Raw genomic sequence first — 27,570 nt, forward strand, 5'->3', positions numbered from 1 at the left:
ATAAGCAGTTGGTCGCTTAAACCGGAGTCGCACTAAACGGTTACATTGTCTTAGTACCTATATACGAAACCTAACTTGAGTAAAGATTATCGTCGCTAAAACCGATTAGTTGTTATAAGCGAAGTCGTTATATATAAATTCTACTGTACTTATACCGGACTGTAGGCCTACCGCCACAGAGTAGGGTAGGATAGAGAATGCAGAGTATTTTAGTATAGTTAAAAAAACTATCTGAAGTTAGCCGTTAGATGTCTCACGCATGCGTGTATTGTGTTAGACCAACTTCGGAGTAGCATAGTTATTTGAAGAAATTTTGTAACCTTCTTTGGTATGGAGAACAGGACTTAAAATCGCGACTTTTTTCAGATCATTTAAACAAAAATCGTAAAGTGAGTACTCATCATTTTCTCCAGCCTTTGCAGCCCAGCAATGCATAACACAACCTCTTCTCACACTGAGAATGATTATGCCTAAATCACATTTTAATCATAAATGGTTGCTCAAGATATTTTACTTCACCTTTAGTATAGTCATACAGAACAATTGTGTCAATAAGTTAGGAAGTGAATAGGTACATCCATCTACCAAAATGTCTATTGATCCAAGCAATCACATGCGTCGGTGGTGTAATGGTCAGCATAGTTGCCTTCCAAGCAGTTGATCCGGGTTCGATTCCCGGCCGACGCACACTTTTACACCCCACATTTTTTTTTTTTACAATTCCACATTTCTGAAAACTGAAAAAAAAAGGATTCTACATGTGAATAGAACAATAGAACCGAAAAGTGCATAATGGTTTCCCATTCCTTGTATTCAGGCTCAAGGGGGCTCATTGCTCTTTTCGACGGAGCGATCCAATGTAAAGCCTGACCCGCACACTGCTCTGTGCAACCCCATTTAAGATGTAAACACATAAGTATAGGATGTAGAGGTGCGGGACGGCAGTATTCGCGGCCCAGTGCCGCCGGACGCACGCGGCGAGCTGACACGCTCCGCATAAAAAAATAACCAAAAAAACTACCAAAATTCTTTTGTTTTTTTGACTACCAACCCTAATTCTAAATTTAAAAACTAAAATTCCATTTTCAAATTAACCTTTAGTGTATTTTCCCCCCGAAAAGCGCATTGCAGTAGCGGTTTAGATCGTCGAATGTTTTGAATTGTTACACTCGTACCGAAAAATTCCTTTGGCTCAATGTATCCTTCGTCCTTCCCAAGATTTTATTTCTGTTATTCTTCAGAGAATGGTTTGGAATAAGTGTGCGATGTAATTTCGTCAATTTGGGATGCCTTGTTGTGGATTATGACGGGTTAAATCAAGTGAGTTAAGTTGTTTCATATCGATTGTTGCAAGAATCGTAGCGGGATGATGCTAGTGTAGATTGTGGCTTTAGATTTATCATTTCATTAGGCTTCATCGTTTTTTGAGTTGCCAGTTCTAAAAGCTTTATATAAGTCCTCTTTTTACTATTTAAGTTTAACATAAAGTGTAGCTTTATTTCGTCGTTCAGTTGTTTCATTTGCCTATTTATCCTCATTATAAACGTTAACGATGTTCCCAAATTGTTTGTCTTCTCATGTAGGGATTATTAAAGCTTTAATGACCACTAAATGTGAAGTAATCGCGTATTATACTTTGATAGCTCAATTTTGAACCTCAATTCTCATAGTTTACGATTAGTGAGGTTTTAAAACGGGATACTACCAATTATCATTTTTTACGTCTTCTTTGGATCAAAGGTCGAGATTTAGATTTATTTATTCATATAAAACACGGAGAATGATAATGCTACGCTTTCAAAACGTGCTTTTGTTAAAAAATTCTATAATTTTATGTCAAATTCAAATTAGCCTTTTTATGAAAATCATCAAAATTTGGCTGTCATATGTCTATATCTTTGACAATTGCTACATCACGTCAGAAGCCACAAAATCTGACGAAAATTTGGAGTGTAGATAGCATCATGTAAAAAGCTTTACAGCTAGTAAAGCATCAGGTACAAATCGACAGCAAAATAGCAGAAAATGGCTTGATAATGATAACTTAATCAAATTCCACATTGGTGTCGTCCAATCAAATCGTATATTCCCAAAAAAAATCTTGTCTTTACATCAACCATACCACTTATTCCTCTCGAATTAGCTTTCAGTTTTCAAATAATAATAGTTTTTACTTGCATTCTTCAAGAAGAGGTTTTATACCATCGCCCTAGGTATAAAGCCTTCAGTGGTTGTTAACCTATCTCTATAGACACCATTATGTGATATTACCGGTGTCACATCTACTTTTACTGCCTTTCAGAGATAAGCTGCTATCTTTATTTCTATAATCTATCTAGGTATAGAATGTGCTAGAAATTTTGGGGATAATGTTTGTAGAATCGACATTAGTCCTCTAGAGTTTTTGGTACAGCATCATGCAGTATACAGGTTTCAAAATCATGTTTGTAAGAATCACAGAAATACTGCACAAAATATTCTTTCTCTAAACAGGCGGAAGAAATAACTAAAAAAAATGTCGTTTTTTCTGAAAAGTTAAATATAATTTTGGGCTTTTCATAATTAATTTAGATTAGGTAGAACAGTTTCAAACTTTTTTTCTTTATCTGTCTAACGATAAAAGAAAAAGATAATTCAAGCATCCGTCTCGAACAAACAGCCCGTACCCAACAGTAGGGTATTAAAAAGCATCACTTTTTTAATAAAATTTATTTATGCCAAAATACCCACTATAGCCATTGTAACTTCGATGACCATCATCATCCACCGAGCCTTTTTCCTAACTATGTTGGGGTCGGCTTCCAGTCTAACCGGATTCAGCTGAGTATCAGTGCTTTACAAGAAGCGACTGCCTATGTGACCTCCTGAACCCAGTTACCCGGGCAACCCAATACCCCTTGGTTAGACTGGTGTCAGACTTCCTGGCTTCTGACTACCCGTAACGACTGTCAAGGATGTTCAATGACTGTAACTTCAATGACCAACCGATATAAAATATCCAAATCTCTGTTCTTGTCTATCTACTGAAAAACCTTATTTATTCATACCTATTGATCGTGTACGAAAACTTCGCTAGTAACAAACTTTGCTAAGCAATGATTTATGATCTAACTTTGTGATCTATCGAGAAAGTGCGATAAGGCTAGTCTTTTTGTAGTTTCTTCACAGTATATGTCACAAATGCTGTTGAGTTTTTGGGATACTGGAACTTTTGGATCAAGATGATACGAGTTGGTCTTTAACAATTTTATCAGTAGTTGCGGTCAGTATTCTAAAATGTTGACAACCAGCCCTTCTTAAGGCTATCAGGTATCTAAATTGACACGGTCAGATAGATAGTCGCTTCATGTAAAAGTCACTGTAATCCCCGGAGATCCCAGATTATTTGGGAGATACCTAGGCAGATGATGACATTCTCCATGGTGTTCGTCAGACCTCTTTCTATTTCTGTTGTTCTGCTCTGATCATGACCAGATCTATATGTGATACTAAAAGCAGGAAGGTCAATAGAATTTGAGTGTTTATGGTATGTACGAGAAATTACTTCTTAAGACTGTGAGAGAAACTTCAGAACACCGAAAATTGAAGAAGAAACTACTGTAATATATGTCTACCATAAAAATTGCATGAATAATAGTCTGACCTTTTTTCAGTACTTAAATTATGGTCATAACAAGGTAATGTTCATGATGGTCCTTTGATAACTGGCGTTTTATTTCTTCCTGAGGCTCTGCTAATGGTCTGAAAAGGTCATTCCCAGTACATAAATTGAAGAGGTAGCTAATTTCAACAAAGCCTGGTGCCAAACTGCTTGACTTTAGGTGGCAAAATTTGTTACTTCACCATTTACTTTTATATTCCTTTTAATCCTTGAATAGAGTCTTTTGTATTTTCATAGCTCTATGATCAAAGATAATAACTACATCATGACTTAAGATGGGTGGCCTGACTATCCATTTCATATTGAGTGTTTATGCCAATTTCATTTGTCGCTGCATCACGTCTTTTCGCGTTTTTTATATTTCTCTGTCAGACGACATCTCATAAGAGTCTTTTTTTCTAGCCATTACCGCCTTCTACAGTCCATCCTTCGTGTCTTAAAACAATCCCTCTCAAACCATCATCATCTGCTTAGTCTTTTTCCGGCCTTGTTGCGTTTGGCTTCCAGTGTAAAGAGATGCAGCCGAGTATCAGTGCTCTAAATGGAGCAACTGCCTATCTGACATCCTCCACGTCTATTTTCAAGACCTCATATGCAGATTCATTCCTCCGTCACAATATGATCCAAACAAACTAGCTAATAATAATAGTGAAAATAAACATAGAAACCTGTATCTAACATCGACTTCCACTTAAAAATAACTTATAACCCAACTATTATAAAGCTAATTATACAGAAATTAACAACCATTTAAATAAACTCAACTGGAGCAAACTTTTTCAAGATACTCCCAATGTAAATGAGTATGTAACTATATTCTATAATCATTTAAAGGATGCTATTAACAAATTTGTTCCTGACAGTAGACCAAAAAATTGTCGATATCCGCCATGGTTTGATAAACGATTAATTAGATGTACTAAAGAAAAGAATAGGCTACGTTACAAAAAATACAAAAATCCCATGGATAAAATTGAGCTTAAACTGATTTCTAAGCGATGTGAAAAATTGGCCTTACAATCGTACAATGATTATGTAAGAAAAATGGAAAACGATATTAAAGCTAATCCAAAACTGTTATGGAGCTACATAAAGGCTAAACGAGGAGGATCAAGTGCCTACCCGTTGACTATGACTGACGGACAAGTTATAACTTCCGACGGTTCTAAAATCTGTGATCTCTTTGCTAATCACTTTTCAAGCGTGTACGCATCTGACAATAATTCAGAAGCCTATGAATGTCCAAGCTATTTTCAAGCTATTCGTAATAATAGTCAGGGTTTGACTACTCTAAAAGTTGACGACGATTGTCTACTAAAGAAACTACAATCAGTTGACATCGGGAAGGGGCCAGGTCCAGACGGTATTCCTCCGATATTTATTAAGAACTGTGCATTAGCTCTAACGACCCCTTTACAAATCATTTACAATGCGTCCCTGGAAACAGGAATATTTCCTTCAGAATGGAAAAAGGCAAAGGTAGTACCAGTACACAAGTCGGATAAAAAAGACTCCATTCAGAACTACAGGCCAATTTCAATTCTGTCCACATTCGCGAAGATATTTGAATCAATTATTTGTCCTCAAATCCAGCAGCATTTTAAAATGCATCTTAGCAATTTCCAGCATGGATTCGTAGCCTCTAGATCTACAGCTTCAAATTTGGTAGTTTTTACTGAGACCCTTATCCAGACTGTTGACGAGGGCAAGCAACTGGATGTGATATATACCGACTTCAGTAAAGCTTTTGACAAAATGCCGCATTCCATATTAATAAAAAAGCTAGCAGCATACGGTGTAGGTGGACCAATATTAAAGTGGTTCAGGTCTTATCTGACGGAACGCGAATTTTATGTCGTTGTGAATGGGTATCAATCCTCATCACGTATAATCGCCTCTGGCGCTCCTCAGGGTTCACATTTGGCCCCAATTCTATTCATAATTTTTATTAATGACCTTCCATCATGTCTCCAATATTCAAAGCCTTTTATGTATGCTGATGATTTAAAAATAGCACGAGTCGTTGAAACAGCCGAAGATAGCGAGCTGTTGCAACGTGACATCAATCAAGTAGTTGAATGGTGCCGCATTAATAAGATGCAATTAAATTCGACGAAATGTTACCATGCTAAATACACTAGGAGTATTAAGCAGATCGAATCGGAGTACTCCATTAACCAAGAAAAAGTACAGCAAGCTGAAATCATAAGAGACTTAGGTGTACTCTTCGATAGGAAAGTAAGCTTTATACCCCACATGGAACATATTATTAAGAAAGCGTCCAAAATGGTAGGTTTTATAATTCGAATTACAAAGTGTTTTCGTAAAAGTAGCACCAAGATAACATTGTACAACAGTCTCGTACGGAGTATCTTGGAATATTGTAGTGTTGTATGGAGGCCCCACTTTGCCACACATATTCTGCGTTTAGAACGTGTACAAAAGCGTTTCGTTTGGCATCTGGCTTATCGCGAAGGGAAACACAAGTCTCTGCCCTCGTACAGTTCTCGCTTGGATCATTTTAGAATGCAACCTTTATCTACACGCAGAGATATCGCAGATGCCTTATTTTTACTTAAACTGTTGCGAAACCAAATTGATTGTCCCAATTTATTAAATCTTATTAGATTTCGGGCTCCTTCTAGATACCCTAGGAATATCATAACGCCACTCTGTCCACCATTTCGAAGGTCCGTGCTTGGATCAAACTCCCCAGTCCCCAGGATGTGTAGGGTTCTCAACAGCTTTAGTGATCTGATAGACATACACCATGACAGTATTCATACAATTTGTAAAGTTGTACTTGGTCTTAAATAATGATTGTTTTGTTTTTAATGTTATTAACCTGGTTTGTTTGTTATTTAATGTTGTTTAATGATAAGTGATTTTAAATTATAAGTATGTAATTTCTAATTAATTTAATATACCAGTTAATTTATTAATGTATCTTTTGTAATCTTTTGTAACTTGTAATTCTAATTATTATTATTGTATTTTTTTTTTTAATCCATTGTAATTATCATGTAATCAGTTTTTAATATTGTACATATTATATTTACCACAATATTTGTACAAGCGGTGTTAACCTATAATTAATTGTTACACAAGTGTAGGATAACATACATCTTGTGCTGTTAATGTTAAGGTGTAAACAGTTGTTGGTTAACCTCAAATAAATAAATAAATAAATAAATAAATCACTTACAGAATATTCAAATTAAATTACATTAAATTATAATTTAGAGAGTCGGAAAGGTCACTGATAACAATAACTTCTAATTGAAAGATAACAACAGAACATTTGTTTAAACATTTAAATTGATAAAGGCAATATGAATGTATGATTTGAGTGGTCTATCATATGCGTTGGTGGTGTAATGGTCAGCATAGTTGCCTTCCAAGCAGTTGATCCGGGTTCGATTCCCGGCCTACGCAGACATGTTTTTGCAGTTTCTAATTTTTAAGGCGTCAAATGAAAGATTATTCTTAGACAACAACACTATCACATTAATGACATAGCACTATATTGTATGTTATAGAAACTGCAGAACAGGTCTTAATGAAACTTTAACCAAATTATAGCTTTAATTTTGTTACATCAAATCATAAGTAATATACAAGATTTTTCACCGGCATCCGGGAAATATAATAGTTCTCTCCCTTGGGAAAACCGCGGGGATTAGCTATCTACTTAAATATTGCAATAAAAGTTGAGTTCATCAGATACTATGCAGATATTACTTTGTATGATTAGATAGAATCTGATTACATATTAATTAAGATATGCAACTGTGTCCTGATGTAAAAATAATGCCTGAATTATATCTTAATGGAAAATTTACTCAATCAAGATTATAAAACCAATAGCTAGACCTTTCCTTGACACTGATGGAAGACATTTTCCTAAATAACAATGAGGTTACAAGGCAAGGTCTCTAAAAAGACACAAAAAACTACCATCATCACTTAAAATTATTACATGGCAACCCCGCTAAGTCCAAGGACAAAAAACCTTTTTTCCTCTTAATTATATAACGTTGTAAACCTTGGGAAGGGAAGCCACAAAATTTTGTGATGTTTCCGCAACGTAGACGTTGAGAGACTGAAGCATAAAATAATAAGTTTTGCTTGGAGGAAGAGGTAGTTTTGGGTTAAATTAAGTAGGTATAGTGGAAAATTACTAGACAAAAAAGTCTATTTAGTATTTAAAATTATGAAAGGTACTTGTAGTTTTATTTTCATGGAAAACCTTTTTACAGAATATAAATTATTAACACAAGCATAAGGCTTCCTTTAATACTTAATTTTATGGGTGACGAAAGAGAATTCGCTCTTTTTTTTATTAATTAAACGGTTTTATTTAGCTCACCCCGTTTGTTTTATTTATTATTTATTCATTCTTGGGTCAAATTTAGAAATTGAAATTTCAGTGCCTTCCTGTTGTCAGATTGATCTGAAATTTGGTACACACCTTTATTTCCGATGACAATACAATATAGTAATGATGATGATGATGTCCTCCTAGCCGATTATCGGCTACGGCGGCTGTTCTCATTTAAGGAGATCAGCCAATTGCGCAGGACATATTATAGTGCACAAGCATTTGCGCAGACACAGGTGCACTCCCTATTCCTTTCACTCTCATAACCCGATGGGACGGCAAACCCGACACGACCGGAGAGAGATCAGGCGCAGGACCGACATTTACGTGCTCTCCGATGCACGGGACAATATAGTAATATCAATAACATTGCAAATCCAAGATGGCCGCCGGTACAAAATGGCGGATAACGTAGGTTTTATCAATCCCATCAATGTGGGTATCAAATGAAAGTGCTCAACCAGTAGAATACAATGTACTATACAAAATTCTAATCCAAGATGGCGGCCTCTACAAAATGGCGGATAACTTAGGTTTTATCAATCCCATCAACATGGGTATTAAATGAAAGGTCTCAACAAGTAGAATACAATTTACTATGCAAAATTGAAATCTAAGATGGCCGCCGCTACCAAATGGCTGATAACAATTTTTAAACGGTTTTATTTAGCTCATCCCGTTTGTTTTATTCTTGGGTCAGTCATTCAAATTTCACCCTCTTCCTGTCAACCGATTAATCTGAAATTTTGTATACACCTTTTATTCCGATGACAATACAATATAGTAATATCAATAACATTGTAAATCTAATATGGCCGCCGGCACAAAATGGCGGATTACATATTTTTCCACAAAACCCCTCAATATGGGTATCAAATGAAAGGGTTACACAAGTAGAATACTGTCAGCAACCCCAGCGGGGCCCAACAGGGCCAAGGCCTGCCTGAGCTGCGGGATTGTTTGAAAGAGTTACCGTGGCCCTGGTACATAAAAGGTCTACGACGAAACATAACTATTTTTAGTCAGTAAGAGTCTGGCACTCCCTTACCGCTGCTGACCCAGGGAGGGGTCACTTGATGATTTTTGGCGTAGTTAAAAAAAAAGATTTTTTTTTAAATTCGATTGTAGTAAATTATCAGGTAAGAGACCGTGTAATAATGATGCACTAAATGAATTAGATAGAATGAGGAATATTCGGTAGGCATTTTCATTAAATACTAAAAACTAGAAAATAAAAAATCGGTAAAAAAACTTTTAAGTCAAACGGTTTTATCTTATGTGCACTGAAAACCAGAAAATAAAAAAATTGTTACTTACCTGTCAACCTACTTAGGTGGTCTTGGTCATATTAGACTAAAATAAAAACGTGGGGCCCCTCTGAAATCCTACCTATGGCAAAGCATATCTTTATACTTTGGTAGATCGTGAGCTCGGCGTTCGCTGGTGAAGCCGCTACGGCTGATTATTGATTGTCAAAATCTCCAGTTACGATTATAGTAAGTCGATGCAATCCACACCTATTATACCTCTAGAAGAAAGTACTACAGCAACAGTTAATGGGCCCCACGTTTTTATTTTAGTCTAATATGACCAAGACCACCTAAGTAGGTTGACAGGTAAGTAACAATTTTTTTATTTTCTGGTTTTTTTATTCAATGTACAGAAATGTGTGTATACATTTTACATTAGCCATCAAGCGATTTAATATTGGATCAATTTGATGTCTTTACCAAAAGAACTCTTTTGGGAAAACGAGTAATACAAAATCTGAACTCATCCCCATCTTAGACTGACACAGAAACCACAAAAAAGACAAATTACACTCCCAAACTTTTGCCAAAAATTTTCTTCATCAAAATTCTATACTAACTTGCAAAAACGTCGCTGTACATAAGACCTTGGTCGGTAATCCTTATATTCGGAGACCCAGGTGTTGGGCGAACACAGCTGAAGCCCGAAATAAATGGAAGCCGCCTTACAAGTTTGTGTTAACCACCGTCTAGCTCCCATGAAGTCTTTAATGGAAAATTGTTCTTATTTTTTGAAAGTGTATCGGGGGAGATTTTAGGAGGTTTAATTCCGTTCAATATTTTTGCTATACTAGATTAACAAATTTTAAAAATACACGAGACATTTTTTTGTTAATTGAGTTAATATCTTGTCAATTTTAATTAAAATTATTATTTACACAGAGACATAAGCTTATTGTTTTCGTTTATTGTTTCTTCATAAGATAAATTAATGAGAAATAAAGATTGCAGTGAGATGAGAACCTTGTTATTAAATCCAAATGTTTTTTATTGTAATTTGGTATAACTAGTGATGTAAAATGAAAAAAAAAACGATTTGTTCTTTTTCACTTTATTGAAAAAAAAAACATGAAAAAAAACTTCGCATCGTTGTTTTTTTTCTAAATTTGGTTTTTTTTCTAGCCTACGTTTTAGTTCAATTTTCAAAATTTCCCTTTCGTTGAGTTAATATCAATGAATGTTGCCAATATTTTTATGAAGTTCTGGTACTGTTTTATCAGAAAAGTACCGTAGATTCAAGAATACCTAAACCTAAGTCTCTATTATGTAATCTTAAGTATTAATCTTTAACGGTAAACGCCCTAACAATTTAAGAGTTATTATACTCTTGAAAAAAATAAGGCCCTGAAATAAAACAGTTTTTTATCAGTTTTTTTTTTCAAGGTTTTTTTTCACATTAGAAAAAAACGGTTTTTTTGCAACACTAGGTATAACCCATAAAATATAATCTCATTTTCCCTAGCCTTTTCCTAACCACGCTCGGGTCCGCTTCCACTCTCATAGTCTAGCAGCTGAGTACCAGTGTTTTACATGTAACGAATATTGGTATACCTGTACCTACATATACTTTACATTTTCAGCATTAACAAAAACAAAAAGCAATAATTTCCACGGCCACAATTAATTATATCGTCCATTAAACAAACCGTGATGCCATTGTGATCACTTTGACAATTCAAAATGGCGGTTTTATTGATTGAAATGGAAAATTCGTGTCACGTCCCTTTTGTTGAAGGTACTGTAATTATTTCAGGGAAAATGCTTTCAGCCATATTTCTTACGAAGGTTGAGAATATATTTATGTTATTTTGTATTTGGTTTGTTGGTTCGCAATTAAATTTAATATTCATTGCTTGGTTTGTTTGTCATTGTTTAAAATTAGAGGTGAATGAACGGGACGTAGGATTTGTATAAGATTTAAGACATTGTTTTACTGTAAGGTTTAACTTTACCTTTGAAAAAGAGTAGCCTAATATGTATTATTTTATATATTTCCATGATAGGGAGATAAAACCATTTAATCTCCTATGTTTGTATCAACGATTATCCTTTGCAAACTTACAGTTTTAATTGACAATTATTTTACCAAATTAAGAATTACAAATACTAAAAATAAACAAATACTAAAAATAATATACCTTAAACATAAAACTATATGCCTAGCTACACAAAACTTGATTGTGGACATTCCATCAAATTCCCATTTCAGTGCGCTAGACGTTTGAGAAATGGTCGCCGTCACAAAAACTGACCGCTCCGCTCAGGTGCTAGCGAGCAGTTGATGGATCCACAGTCATTTGTCATTTTGTGTCCAAACACTTCTTGACGACATACTGGTTATAATATAGCTTCTTCTGGACTGTTCTTTTGTTTTAGAAGGCGGTATTGGTGCTATAAGGTACAGTTCTCGTTAAATAATGTTACCAGATCGAGTAAAGGGTTTCAAGCACAGAACAGAAAATATTTTGGTTTCGTAGTTACAAGTTACTTCAAGATCCGTGTTCAAGATAGTCAAAATATACGACAGGCTTTATTGGATTATTGCAGTTAAGAAAATAAAAAAGTATCTACGTACCTTCTTAAAAATAATGATTTCAAAAGAACTGTTTGATACGTTCAAATGCATAGCTCTACATAACTTTAAAAGCTACAAATAAGATTAAGCTGGTCATGAAGACGAAATAGAATTTTTAATCGATTTATAGGATAAGTATTTGTAATCAATTCAGATATCGTAGATAGCGACTGATCGAATATTACAGACCCTAATCGTCAAGATTTCGCTAAATCAATACACAAGACATATCCAATAATATAAGGAAAACATAAACGTATGTAACAGGATCTAGAAATGTCGTAATAACATCCGAACTGTCTATCCTGGCGAATTATTGGTATCGAGGGAATCGATTCCGAGTATCGAGTGGAAGTACCGAGCAGTTGACGTAGCTATAGCTTAGGAATTAGTAAAAACATGCTGTTGGTTATAACAGCGTTTGCACTATTGCGAATTTTCTTCGCGTGTGGCGTATACGCGCGACACATTCTGAGCGTCAAAATTATGTCGCTCGGTTTTAAACGTCATCTTTTGCAACAGTTGTTGTCTTGTTTGCTGTCGTCCGAATAGGCGCGATATCGCCCGTACGAGCCGAGCGTTGTCACTCGGAAAAACCGAGTACGAAATCTTCTAGTGTGAGTTTGCTATAAAAACTTAACTAATAACTACGTTGTTTCCATTTCTAATCCAATTTTTGACCTGAATTTACTGAAGAAAAGACCACTACTATTATGTTAATTTAGCCTAATTATAAAGATGTACTTTAAGTACAAAAACTTATGCGTCGGCCGGGAATCGAACCCGGATCAACTGCTTGGAAGGCAACTATGCTGACCATTACACCACCGACGCATCTGTTTGTAGTTCAATAAAACCTGATCACACGAATTCAATCAGTATCTACATTTATTGAAATAACTTGTACAATAACAGTAGGTAATGTGTTTTGTAATATTACAGCTGAATAAATATGTATTAGTTTTAATTGTGACATTGTTTACGTCTTTACACGAATTGTTGTCCAAGAAATATTTTCGGTTAAAGTTCCGAGTGCAATTATGAAAACATAAAAAGGGATTTTTATAACATGTTTCAATAAAACAAATAATGATAGCGTCCCGAAGGAATAAGATTTTTTCAGATTTCCGCAACAGGATAAATCCTAATTCTTATGTTTAATTTTTACCTCATTGTATATGGTGTGCTGCGTAGAGCCATTACAGCGTTATTAGGAATTAACATACAAACACCCACAAACACAGGATTACATTAGGAGGATCTCCATAAACCAAAAAACAAAAATCTTTTTCATTAGCTAGTTACGAAATCTCTCAGTTCTGATAAAGCTGCGGTTTCTAATTTAAAAACCCATGGTAGATCCATTTTAAAAATGTAGATTCCGCTGAAAAATACGTCAATTAGGTCAGACCTCGGTTAGACGAAAGCGCATTCACATTGCACGGAGTTAGCTGGCGAGTATAGTTGCTACTGGAATGCTAGTAGAAATGTGTATTGTAGTAGATATTTTGTTTATGAGTTAAGTTACATAATATGTGTATCGGCACCTAAATTATCCATTGCAGAATATTAGTTTTTTTTTTTTTTGTATATAGAATCCGTCATTTTGTACCCATTTTACGACCATGTTTAACTAGTAATGAAACGTATATATAACCGTATATGAAAGGTAAAGTTAAAGCTAACCTACTACTCGACTAAGAGCACTTTATTTAATTCTGGGACATCCAAGTTGTGTGGGTAAATGGTTCAATACTGTTCTTTTGTCACACACTCCTTCAGGGTATTTCATTATCTCCATGTAAAAATAAATTATAAAATCACCTGTTTAACATCTACAAAATAATAAAGTCCGTAGATACTGATACATGCTAGTCTGCTTCCTACTCGACTGAATACTGTCTCATCAACTCGACCAATCTAAATGTACCTTCATGCTCAGTATTCGAGGAAATGCAACTTGCATGACTTTATTCAATAACGTGGCTTCGGACTGCATCAGGAAAATATATATCAGAGGTTTCTTTGAAAAACTACATTTGCATCAAAGAGGGGATTGTAGATTATCTTGCATGTTTAATTAGGTACCTTTTACTCGTTCTACTACTAATTAAAATTATCTGCAAACGGATATTTTTTAGTTTTTAATGAAGGCGTAAACTAATCAGTGATTTTATTTTAGATGTAGGAAAAGTAGGTAGATTAAGTGTTTTCTCAGCTGAGAAATCAAAGCAAGTAGGTATCTACTTACCTATTAGAGTATGTTTTTTGGTGCGAGTTCCAATTTCTTATACATAATATGATAGTATTGCATTTGTATATTTAAGACTATAATGGATCGAGGCACAAGAAAAAAACAAAATGTGTTAAGGTTAATTTGCATAAGACCAGTAAGTATTGACAGCTTTTCCTATTGATGAATATGACTGACAAAACCTTTAATATCATTGTAAAACGAAACAAAGACATTCATAAAATAATAACCTATTCCGCTAGTATCCTCGCAATACCCATTCACAGTTATCAATATGTAAAATTGAAACCATTGTCTGTCCGGATAATTGAAACGCATAATCCGGATATACCGGATAAAATCCGATAGATTGACAGATTGAAATGTCGAGCGTTAATACCAATCATAGATACGGTACAAAATTTATTGATTCAGAAGTATCGGAGGTACAGTTGAATAAAAAGTACTTTTTAAGTTAGATTTTACTACATCATCATCAGCCTTTTTATCGTCCCACTGCCGGGCACAGGCCTCCTCTTACATGGACAAGGATTGAGCTTTAATCACCACGTTTGCTCAATACTGGTTGGATCTTACTTATCTAAGAAATGTGAAAGTTTGTGGTAAGCCGGTAGCAACTAGGTAGCAACTCGCTCGATATATAATTCGAGTGATAATATAGGGAGTGACAGCTATTCACACAATTGTTTTACTGTTACGTTTTTTTAAAGAAAAACATAACCTTTTTGGAAGACCCTTTTTATCCTAGCTTAAGCTATACGCTGACGGTACGGCTGGTCCACAAGTTTAAAGTCGCTCAGCGGGCTATGGAAAGAGCTATGCTCGGCGTTTCTCTGAGGGTTCGCATCAGAAATGAGGTAATCCGTCAGAGAACCAAGGTCATCGACATAGCCTACCGAATCAGCAAGCTGAAGTGGCAGTGGGCTGGCCATATTAGCCGAAGAACCGATAACCGTTGGGGTAAACGAGTTCTAGAGTGGAGACCACGCCTCGGCAAACGTAGTGTAGGACGTCCTCAGGCACGGTGGAGTGATGACTTGCGCAAGACGGCTGGCAGGAGCTGGATGCGAGAAGCCGAAAATAGATCTCAGTGGCGTGCACTTGGAGAGGCCTATGTCCAGCAGTGGACTGCGATAGGCTGATGATGAAGCTATACGCTTAGGTAGTGCATTTAATGGACAAAGTTTATACACATATCGACTTTCATAATTAAACAGAGTGCACTATTCGAATCTAGTTTATCAATCGGAATCAAGCTTTCAAAGCGAATTTAGCTCAACAAAGATATTAAAACCAACTGTCAATGTCCATTTTGAATTTAATCTGGTCCTGCACACAATGGTTCTTCTACCCTCCCATACGTGGTAATACCCGGCCGGTCATTTTATTATCCGGACAGGCGGACTTAACTGGATCAAGCCGGATTCTACCGGATTTTACTCGATTAATCCAGTACGTGTTAATGTTGATCCGTTTCGGCTTTTAGTTTCTCGTGCTGTTTTCCACTGAATACTGAAAACAAAGGTATTCTCTATAATAAGTTGTGAAGTGCTGGATTTTAAGGTATTAAGGACGGGTTTCATTGTGTATATGGTTGCAATACGAGCGAATGTACTCATTTGTAGGTAGGTACTACTATCATCTTTGTATGCGAGAATATTATCCTTTATTATGTTGTGAACTAATGCATACCAAAGAAGATGCTATGCCAAACTTAAATAAAAATTTAGGCTTATAATTATGTTTTTAAAATACTCTTCGTAAACAGAATAGAACTGATGGTAATTTATAGTTAGCCTAGTTTGAGCGAATATTTTTTAGAAGTATTCTTGACGAATATATTTTTTTATTGATTCTGATAGCCCAAGTTGTACATGAGAAAACCAAAAACATACTTCAAAGGTAAGCGTCCACAGGCATGCATCGCAAGTATCGGACGCATCGCACGTAACGGATTTTACCTTGCCTTGCATAAGAATTCATACAACGGCGTCCACTGATCCACATCATATGGACGACTCAGATACATAGCTATGATATAATGCGATACGTCCGATACGTGCGATGCGGGCCTGTGGACGCTTACCTTAAAAGAATAGCACAGAGATTCTATATCCTAATTAAAATCAGCTACAAAACTTGATAGGTATGTCAGATTGGTTCCCTACGCGAAAGTATGGAATTTTATTTTTGGACATTTCCTAAAGGGTCCTAAGCTAACAAAGGGATGCTTGGGTCCTCTCTTGAGGTCAGTGGTACCCCCATGACTGCACGTTTAGCAGATACGGTCAAATTTTGATGTCAAAATGTTTTTTGATATTCATTTTTTGTGTGTAAAATTGTTTGGAACGTGTGTTTCGCTTTGTCGCTTTTCAAGTGTTTAAAAAACGTGTGGTTTGTGTTATGTAGAAATAATATTTGTTTTGCTCTTAAATCTTATATCGGTTTGTGTGTGTAAATAAGTTGTCTATAGATTTGTCACGTTTGTGCTTAATTCTGTTAAGAATTACATTTTATATTCAGTTTACATACATACGAAGTGGTTTAGGGACATTATGAATAGAGGAAAAATAAATCCTTATCACAATAAGACATAATTTATAGATCTTCAACAGATTGTTATTACTGAATTAATTAATTATGTCATCCTCCGAGCCTTTTTCCCAACTATGTTGAGGTCGGCTTCCAGTCTAACCGGATGTAGCTGAGTACCAGTGCTTTTACAAGAAGCGACTGCCCTGCCTGACCTCCTCAACCCAGTTACCCGGGCAACCCGATACCCCTTGGTTAGACTGGTGTCAGACTTACTGGCTTCTGACTACCCGTAACGACTGCCAAGGATGTTCAATGACAGCCGGGACCTACAGTTTAACGTGCCATCCTATGTAAAAGTACATAATAATATGATGGTAACATTAAACTTATTATTGACACATTTTGAAAACACAGTAAAAAAAATCTTAAGTTTAGTTAACATCATTAATTCATACTATAAACAATCTGCAAATTAATTTTCCGAACAGAACCGAACATCGTATAAGATTGTATTATAGTACAGGGTGCTGGAAAGCCGCGACCATTATAACATACTTGACCTAGAGGGTGTTGCCAAAACTGTCCGTTTATACAGCCAGCTTAGCTCTACTTGTGGTTGCGATACATAGGTTTTGCTGGACGTGGGGAAATTTAATGTTGGTCTGTATGTTCCCAGCCTTGCTTGGGTAGCAGTGCCCAGCCAATAATATTGTATGTAGATTTTCTTGTAAAATAATTTTGACTTGATTAATAATTCATGTAGATTATAAAAATGTTTAAGTAATATAAGTAAAAAATATTGTTTAGAAGTTCTTCAAACCTTAAAAACAGGCATGTGTTACTGGGGAGTTTTCTGGCCATCTTCTTTTTCCCAGCAAAAAGGTACTTATAAAGTAGGGATTTCGAAGGGAGGGATGTCTTAAATATTTATTGACGTTAATGCTCATTGCTCATTTTCAGAATAGTTGGATTACATGAAACCTCTCGTAAGAAATAACTAAATCTAAAAATACCAAGATAAGCTAGATAATTCTCTTTTCAAAATAGGTAACAACAAGAAATATTGCTAATAGATCTCTATGGCTATCTATCTCCCTGTATGCTGAATGGCACATACCTAAATCATAAAATTAATGAGAATAACTGAGTTTCTAGGATCTTCTTCAAAGTTGAAATAGATATTGATTTAAAACAAAATAAGATTCTAACCAGCCTTTCTTTCAAACAAAGGCGTGTTGTTGTCTAATGTTAATTTATGAAAAATTATGTAGTTTAGTGGCAGAGTGAATTCAGTATCAGCTACAATCGGGTCAAGATAAAGCAGTGTAGGATACTAAGTCTAACCTAGTTTATCGTTGGCACTGCCTGTTACAATATTATACTTTAGACTCTCTAGCGTATTGGAAGAATTTTAATGTCTGTTTAGCTACCTATATTTATTTCCTTGATTCGGTTTGTATATTGCTTCAAGTGTAAGTTAGTTATTATTTCATAAATAATACTATATAGTTATTATAGGTTGTATCATCATCATCCTGCCCATATTCCAATTATAACCGTGGTCTTATTCACATAATGTCCTCTCACAAGGATCCAGTAATATCAGCTTTCACACAATCCAACCCTGGTTTCGTTGGTTTCCCTAGATATTTAAGAAATACTATTTTATTATGTTGTTTATTCATTCCATTACTATCATTTACTTAATAGCATGTATAAACCAAATACACAGATAAGCAACCCCGTTCTGAAACTTCTCTTCATATCCGATCTATAAAAATACTGAATCAATAACTACCAAAGTTTTATTAAAGACAGAAAGTCATTTCGAAACAAAAAACAAAAAAACGAAGGGTTCCGTACCATTATTTATAAAACGGACAAAAAAATCGCTTTTGTTGTATGGGAGCCCTCAAAATATTTATTTTATTCTAGTTTTCAGTATTTATTGTTATAGCTGCAACAAAAACACATCATCTGTGAAAATTTCAACTCTCTAACTATCACGGTTCATGAGATACAGCCTGGTGACGGACGGACGGACGGACAGAGGAGCGAAAACAATAATAGGGTCCCGTTTTACCCTTTTGGTACGGAACCCTAAAAAGCATCATGCTACCCGCCTGTTAGTAAAATTAGCAAGCACAGCATATCGCTGGGTGACAACAACACATTATAATGTACGGTATACGTATCTAATGGTAAAACTTTCCCAATGTTTGTTTGTATGTCCATTAGTCTGTCACTGGTTGTGTTAGTGGGAAAGTGGTAATAACTCTGTTTAGTGTATAGGAAAGCGGTGCCTTTGGTGTATAAATTATTTACTACTTGTTTTTTTGATAAGGTAAAAATCATTTTTTGTGGCTAATCAAACTTTAAAATATAGGTATATTGAATAGGTAGATATCTATTCTTACACTTTATGTATTACAACTGAAGCATTTTTCCCGAAAAAATATTACTATAATGTGTATTTCATTTCAAGTTTATTTCTAGGAAAGCAGTACCACTAGCTCTATTTAAAATGTTTTAAACGGAAAAGTTGAAGTATCTATCTACGTATTTTCAGAATTAAATCAACAAACAATAAAATGATAAAAACACTTCATGAAAGCAGAAAAAATATATAAAAGAAAGGAAACATAAAAAAAAGCGCTCGGAGCGAGCAAACGCGATACCTTTCATAGAACGACAGAGCAAAAAAAGCAAGGAAATTAAAGAAAAACTCCATATTTTTCGCGAACCAAACAGATATGAATTTCTCTCATAAAGTTCATAAAAAACGGGACAGTGTGTAAACATGTTGCAGATTGTTTAGAGATTCTGCACGCGAGTGTACTATATGGCACATGCATTCATTTTTATTTTGTTTGTCGTGTATTTAAAAGTTTGGGCATACGAGTTTTCTGAATAGCTTGACTGTAACTGCACACTGCAAATTTTTAGTCGGTCTATAGTTTGTTAGGGCTCATAAATCAGTATGAAGATGAATGGTAGTGCGCACATTACAAAGATCAGGTATTTAGCCGGTATTAGACGACCGACTGAAAACATTGATTGGAATCAAGATTTTCTTTTACAATTTTTGCCAACCATCGGGTCAACTGTCGGCCGACTATTTAGTCTTCAGTCTGCAATGTACTCTTAAGCTACATATTATGTAGAATACGTTTTATTTTGAATGAGGTTGCGGTTCCATGGTTTTTCATTTTCTTTAGTAATAAAACTTAATTTTTGTCCTCTACGTTTTTATTAAAACGACTGTCTGAACTGAAGAACAAAAGGGTATTTTTGAGGTACGATTTTAGCCTAATTAAAAGCCTTACAAATGCATTGTATTATACGACTTCTTCTGTTGTATGAAGAGGTTAAAGAAGGGCAATTACGAATAAGTATGTCCTGGGTAACTGGGTTGAGGAGGTCACATAGGCAGTCGCTCCTTATAAAGTACTGGTACCTACTCAGCTGCATCCGGTTAGACTGGAAGCCGACCCCAACATAGTTGGGAAAAGGCTTGGGAGATGATGATGAATTAAGAATATGTCCTGTCTTATGTAATAGTATATGAATGCTGAATAGAACTGATATATAAGATAAAGAATTATCTTTAAGTAGATTTGCTTGTATTGTCTAATACTGACATCAGGGTCGTCAAAATATAGCAACAAAACATTTAAAAACATTATTATTCCCCCTTTTTATTTTTGTAAACATGTGGATTTAATTTGTAATAGGTGTGTAAATAGTTGTATATATAGGAATTTAAAAGAAATAAATATTATTTTAATAACTAACTTTGGGGAAACAGAATTATTTGTCAGGAACTGTAGCTATGTTTACGAGTATTTCTAAAGGTGCTAAAATGTAAAGCATCTTATATTATAATATCTTTTCTTTTTTTTAGTCTTTGATATTACCAGACAGACAGACTTTTCAAAAAACAAAACAAATTAAAAATTTCTTTTCGCAACATTCCACGCGACCCATTTCTGAAGCCAAATTCCACCAACAAAATCCAGTGACGGTGCAAAATAAAAACGTTATTCAGTATAATTCGCTTCGTACCTCCAAGGTGGTTTTCGCAATTAATAGTATAACATTTGGCAGCGTTTACCACCGCACTGCGACAAATATCAGCGGCGACCCAAGTTGCTGGCTCATCAAAATATTTTGTATTGGAGATCGAAATAAAATGGGCTCTTTGATTTTCTGAGGAGCTATGGAAGCATGTCAATTTTTTGATGCCATTGTGACGTATCTGTAACGTATAAGATATATAAAACCGCATAAAGATGAGTTTTCATATCAGCTCGTATAGTTTGGAAGATAGGTGAGCATTTACGTCATGACAAGTTTCTCCGTGTTTTAAAAGAAAGTCTAAATGTCGTTTGAACATTTTTAGCAATCTTTTCTGACAGTGTGTTCCCAGAAAATTTTACGTCCAATTTTAACACGGGGAGTTGAACAGGACAGGTGAACTGGTCCTTACCTGCATCATATTAAACTAGAAGTCACTAATGTAGAAAAAACCTAGGCAGAGGTCGAGTCTATGGTATGGGATTACAAACCTTGGTCTGCAATGCACGCACACCACACAAAGGAGTTGGTCGGTTGAACCAAGCAATTGACTCTGAAATATGTACATAAGCCTTTGGATTTTGACTAAAAGGTCAAATTGAGAAAAGGCGATTATATTTCAAGGAAAGCTTAACATTTGTTCCATTCCGTTGTTCCATACCTTTGTATGACTCCTTCAAGTATAGAATCAATAGCGAGTTTTCTCTAGTACATGGTATAAGATCCACGTTATTTATCAACAAGATTAATTCAATCCTAACAAGAAGCGACTGCCTTCAGCACACTTCAACAACTGAAAGTGGCATATGGCACACACAGCTGTCAAGCCAATAAAAACTCTAAGTTTAACTCCCCTAAGTTGAAAGTTCCTTAAACCCCGTAATATTTATGTGGAACATTCAGTCAATAACGTCTTTAGTTCGGAAGGTTCTGAAGTTTTAGCGAATTGAACATTTTCGATGTTCACGGATTCAAATAAAGAAAGTCAGCTGAAAAGTTTATATTGCATGCAAGTTTGGCGCACCGGGTTTTGGAGTACCGTACGCAAATGACAAAGTAGTAAGGACCCTACTATTTTTGGCATTCTGGGGGTCAATCTGTTGTAAAAAGGAAAGAAGAAAATAGGAAGACTTGTTGAAATTTTAAAAGATTGCGTACTTTATCTATTTATCCTAATTTACATAGGGAATTAACTGCTTATCTATTAGGAAAAAAACTAATTTAGCTATTTTACGTTTTCAGGTTTTTAGGGATGTTGTAAAGGTTTAAGTAACTGGAGCATATCACTACTTTTTAGATGCTAGGCGTGAATATTCCAAATTCAGTTACAAGTACTTACAGTTAAAAAAAATAATTTAATACTTTGCAATTTATCTATCCGTCTGTATACAAATTGCTACTGAACTCTTCTTTTAAGATTCCAATTGTCACTTGGCCTGTATTTTATGGAAAAGTATAATTTTCCTGAAGGTTTTGTGTGCCATTTCTTTTCCATACTTGTGTTATTTGGGCCAAGGTCACAGGGTTATGGGGGAGTCGGCATTTTCGTGACCCCTTTACGTTTGCAGTTTTTTGCTTTTCTTGCTAATACTTTGGCGGTATTTTTCTGGTTTTGGACTGAAATATCTTAATGTATTATTTAGGTAGGTAAAAGTGATATTGGATAAAGTATTTTTTCGTGATTTTGTAAGGCATCATCCTATTTGTATCGCTTCTTTGCTTTTGATAGGTAACAATGTACTGACTTTGCTTTAGGTATTACCTATATATTATGTATTTCCAAAACGAGTAGTAATTAGGTAGGTAATCATGATTTAATACATACCTGAACATTTAAAAAGATGTTACTTATTCTCTTAGTTTTTAGTTTTTTTTTTTATAATATTTTTTTAAGCATGTGTTTGTTGGTCCATAGACCTTCATTATAATTATAGTCAGAATTATATAGTTTTTTTGCTATATTCTAAATTTTATATGTAAATTGTAGGTAGGTACTACCTCTAGAGAGGCACCACAATAACTGGTGTTGTGTCGTTTAGTTTAAACGTTTGAGAAGATTTATCGATGGACCGCCACGTACCCGCACTGCGCCAGACGGGACCGCGGACTAGTGATGAGAATTTATCGATAACTTTTTATTAAAGATCGATAATATCATTCAACTTTATTAAAAGTATGTACAAACTTAAGTTTCTAAGCCGAAAAAAAGTAACTAATTAAAATTTTGTATTAAAAGGTCATCCGCATCCCTGTCATTTTGTAGGTTTGTTTGAAAGTTATACGTTGATGCAGTATTTGGAAATCGACCTTTTTCTGAAAGCGCCGTAAAATGCGACTTAGCAACTTATTTATAGACGCTGTCGCCAAGGGTCTCGTAAAGTTATGATTCGGAAAATTTATTAGGTGACTAAATAAAATATACTACGTATTTACCGTTTCGTATTTCGCCAGCTCAGATATTTATTACAAACGATTTAATACGTATTATATATTTTAGGTACACATTTAGACTGTTTTTTCTCATTTAATCGTATTCAATCTATCTGATCAAATCACGATTTTTACATAAACCTGTACTTAAAAAATCCTCAGAAAAGTAAACAATCACCAACTAGCTTCCATCTTTTTTATATAAGAATTGTGCGCCATCAAAACTCTCATCGATAACTTCCACATTTCATCGATAATTTTAAATAATGTGACCTCGAGTGTCCCATCCCTAGCGCAGTCTGCGGCGCTCGGGACGTTCATTCACCAAATGGAATGTTATTATATTAGGGAAGTTATTTTGCATACCAGAAAGTATTATTTATGCTCCAGCTTTTGTTATTTTTACGAGTGAGCAGAGGTCTAACTTTTAATAGCATTTTCACTAAATACTTTTGTTATATTTGGCTTGACAGAAACGTTGTTTAAGTGTTCTCTTGTTGGTAAATTAATTTGTTGTTTCCTCTGGTTGTTCTTTTGTTTTATGTGTATTTTGTTATATTTTTAATGTACATATTTGCTATGTTTTACCGCATTTCATCCGCTATGCACCTGCAAAAGCTGAATATTTTTTAAACTCCATTTATTACCTATATACGGGCCAGCTTGAAGAGATTTCTAATGAAATAAGCTGTGCCTTTGTACTATCTGTTATATTTTTCTTCTTCTCTGTATTCTGTGTGTGTACATAAACTGTTAAATAAATAAAACAATATTTTATCATTTGTACTATAGCACTATAGAAATTGCAGTAGATACTCATCTAAAAAGCTTCAAAATTGACGTAGATTATACATTAACCCTGACAACCTCAATAGATTTGCATAAATAGAGGTACCTATACTGGTTTATATACCTACGTAAAAGGTAAATTTAAGATAAAATCCAAAAATCCCGATTAACAAATTCATATCACTGCCAAGCTTAGTAACAATTAAAATGGCAAAATGGCGTAAGCGACAATACAGTTCTATGTTGTACGTCTAATTGGGTTTCGTATGCAAATGTACGCGGTTTGCTTATTACATCGGCTTGGGAGATGGTATATTATTGTGTGCTGGTTAGAATAGAGTATTATACTGAAAGTGGGGACTATTGGATTTAAGGTCTGTGGTGATCAGTAGGTGAAATACTATAGTTAAGAATATTAAGAACCGTAAAAAGGTCAATATTTTTGCGATGGTATAGGAATGCGGTTTCAAAGGTATTTGGTGCTAGCGAGAAAGATTTTAGCGGACCAGAACCAGGAAAAATGTTTTTGTTATGGTATTCTAAACATTGAACACGTGAGACTACATATCTCCCTACTAATCTAACAGTAAAATGAGCAGGAACCTATTTCAAACGATTGCTAATCTAAATAGAAATGTGAGTCCCAAAAAAGTGAAAAGCACATTCCAAATCAATTTATCTCAAGCGAAATCTGTCCTTGAAGCTCGCACAAAGCAGAATATACGAGCAGCAGCCATATAAAACACGCTTTAGGCTTCGTCGTACGCAGATAAAAAAGGGTTCTATAGCTCTTGCTAACAACCCTACCCGACAAAGATCCATTGTGCTTTTAATCCTACATTCCAAAATATAGCCTTAACATCACACCCCTTAAACGACGGCACTAAAACGTACGGAACATAATGTACCAATAAGTTAACTATCCGTCTTTACAAGTCAGTAATATCGTCGTAAAAACGGGACACAGCGCCCCACAATCCGCGTTTGCCATTCAGAGCCCGCAAATCCGTTGAGTCTCGCCAATTCCTCATTAATATACGATTCTTTTCTTTTCAGGCGGGAAAAATCTAATAAGGGGACAATGGCCGGCTCCCGCGAGAGATTGCTCTATGAAAGGAGGCCTGATTACGAATATGAATACGAATTCAGGCGCCGATATGAGCCGTACGACCGGGAGAGCCACAGGGACACCAATCGATACCGGCAGGAGAGACGGCGGGATCTACACGACCGACCTCGACGCAAGAACGGCTATGTGTATGAAGATATATACTCCGATTTCGACGAAGCACAGGGTCGATTATCTCTGTTCAGACCCATTAGGCCTGAGTACTTGAACCTCCCGACGACTTACGACATTAAGTACAACTCACTGCCGAGGAATTATTATAACTACGAAGACAGGAACAATCGGAGGTACAAGAAGGATCATTACGATTTTAGAATCGAAAACGAGAGACGAACGCGGGAATCTTATGAATCTTATAGAAAGGCTGTCGAAACTAGACCAAAAGATACTATTCCGAATACAAAAAATCCGATAGTTTTAACAACAAGTAATTCTAACAAAAATACTTTGAATGCTCCAACGAATTCAAGTTTAAAGCAACCGAAAAACGTTGCGATATGCAAGCCGCATCGTATATCAAGCAAGAGTGCTCAGTACTGGACGACTGACTCGCCCGAGAGAGGCCGACCTCGGCCGAAGAAGCCCGAAGAGCCGAAAAAGAACGTAAAATTTTCCGAAGTGTCTGGTTGTAACAGAAAGATGGTGGTCGACGATCCTATTTGCGGCAGGAAATTGGTACCGGTGAGAGAATTGGAGGTTTCCTTGGACCAGATGATACAGAATGGTTATTTTGAGAAGCACAACATTCCGATATCGAAGCCGGTGGAGGGGGGGATGAAGGAAGAGATAAAAGCGGCGGGCAGCGCCGTGCCAAACGGGAAGTGCTTATCGGGCAGCGGGAAGGAAAACCTACCGCCGAGGAAAACAAGACATCTGCCGCAGGTGAGGCCTTACAGTTTTTTTATTAACTGCCAACTACTGCCTTACTGATAAACTTAGTACTTTATATTTTGGGTCCATGTTTTATGTTTAGATTTTGGAAGTGCGGTAGCCAATATTCGTAAGGTTTTTAAATTCAAAGATAAACACTACGGTGTTATTTCAATTTCCAATTGTCATTAATTCGGCCAAGATTGATACAATGACAACAAGGTTTCCGAAATCTTAAGCAACATTTAATTAGTCTTTACAAAAAACACTTCTAAATAATCTCCCAAAAGAAAAATATCCGCTTAGAAAGCAAAGAAAAAAAAGAGATTTAATATTTTAATTTATTCTAATAAAACACTCGGCGCCAACATCTTTGCATTTGACGTTCAAAGTGTCAAAATAAAGCCGCCATTGTTTTCCGTGACGAGGGGGGGGGGGTTCCTTTTAGTCAGCCTCCCTGATGCATAGTAACAATGCTTTTAGGGGCCAGGATTAAATACTTATGTACTTGTAGAACCTTTTGAACTTTACGCCTTACGGTAAAGAAATTGTAGTATTGCATTGATGCCTATTTATCGGGATTGTCTTTTTTGAAAAAATGCTAGCGACGAAAGATGTTGCTTTTGCTTACTAATGGTTACTTTTATTCTATAAGCCTTATGTGGAAAAAACATTCCTTTTTTCAAATCTGACCCAATCAAGCTCTTTGATATAATTAACAGCTGTATAATACAACGTCTTCCAAAAGTATTAAAAAAAAAGCATTAATTGAATGGTTTACTCATCATATCGAGCCATTTAACCAATTTCGTATCTATAAGTACCTTTGTGACTCCTTGTAGGTATAATTTGGTACATTCAATAGAAAAATTCTGTAAAGTAAACATACAAACGAGTACTAAATAAGACCTATTTGGTGCAGTCTCTCTTATCTATCGAAAATCAATAATTAAATGGAGTATTCGTTTCTTTGTGAGATCACGTTTACAGTTTAAAAATAAAACTAGCATCCGATGCTATCTGCAACACAATTGAGATAAAAGTTTTTAGTAGAAATAGAATAAAAACACGTTCACTACAAAATGGACGTGAAAGCAAATCTTTTTCCTAAGCAAAATAAGAGTATACTTAGAATCTTTAGTCATATTATGAAGCAAAAGAACTACTAAATTATTTTGAAAATATATTTCAGTGTTTGATATACCATTTACCGAGAAAGGCTAAAGGCTACTTTTAAGCTTTAGACTACTTTTATCCGGGTAATAGTTCCCATAGGACGCGGATAAAACCGCTAGCGGTAGCTATTTAGTACAGATTTAGGCTCTAAGTCATCCAAATCACCTCTATCGATGACCGTGCTAATCTAATCTCCTCTCAACATAGATTTCACACACATTATGAAACACAACCACGAAGAACGAAATAACTAGCAGAGATGCCATAATGAAAAATCTCCTAAGAAAGTAGCGCGACTAAATACGTCTTCTTTGGACCCGATCAGTTTTTGTAAGAACTCAGTTAAAAGTGTCAAAGAACTCAAACGCGTCGTTAGTTCACTC

At 35.4% G+C, this 27,570-nt stretch overlaps 1 protein-coding gene and 3 non-coding genes across 4 annotated transcripts in view; 3 read left to right on the forward strand and 1 right to left on the reverse strand.

Annotated features, from left to right (window-relative positions):
• Positions 1–615: 615 nt before the first annotated feature.
• On the forward strand, positions 616–687 carry Trnag-ucc (transfer RNA glycine (anticodon UCC)). Its single transcript has one exon. It is a non-coding gene; the product is annotated as a tRNA-Gly (tRNA).
• A 229-nt stretch (positions 688–916) lies between these two features.
• The window catches only part of LOC110382372 (facilitated trehalose transporter Tret1), a 42,407-nt gene continuing 15,753 nt past the window's right edge, over positions 917–27,570 (forward strand). The window contains exons 1-2 of the mRNA XM_064041302.1: positions 917–1,320; positions 25,069–26,023. Of these exons, the coding sequence (XP_063897372.1) occupies positions 25,094–26,023 (930 nt within the window). The 5' untranslated portion in view covers positions 917–1,320; positions 25,069–25,093. The remainder of the gene's footprint in view (positions 1,321–25,068; positions 26,024–27,570) is intronic.
• Positions 7,025–7,096, forward strand: Trnag-ucc (transfer RNA glycine (anticodon UCC)). The gene has a single exon. It is a non-coding gene; the product is annotated as a tRNA-Gly (tRNA).
• Trnag-ucc (transfer RNA glycine (anticodon UCC)) lies at positions 12,690–12,761 on the reverse strand. Its single transcript has one exon. It is a non-coding gene; the product is annotated as a tRNA-Gly (tRNA).

The sequence above is a fragment of the Helicoverpa armigera genome, chromosome 24 (genome assembly GCF_030705265.1).
Source record: "Helicoverpa armigera isolate CAAS_96S chromosome 24, ASM3070526v1, whole genome shotgun sequence".
In the NCBI taxonomy this organism is placed as follows: domain Eukaryota; kingdom Metazoa; phylum Arthropoda; class Insecta; order Lepidoptera; family Noctuidae; genus Helicoverpa; species Helicoverpa armigera.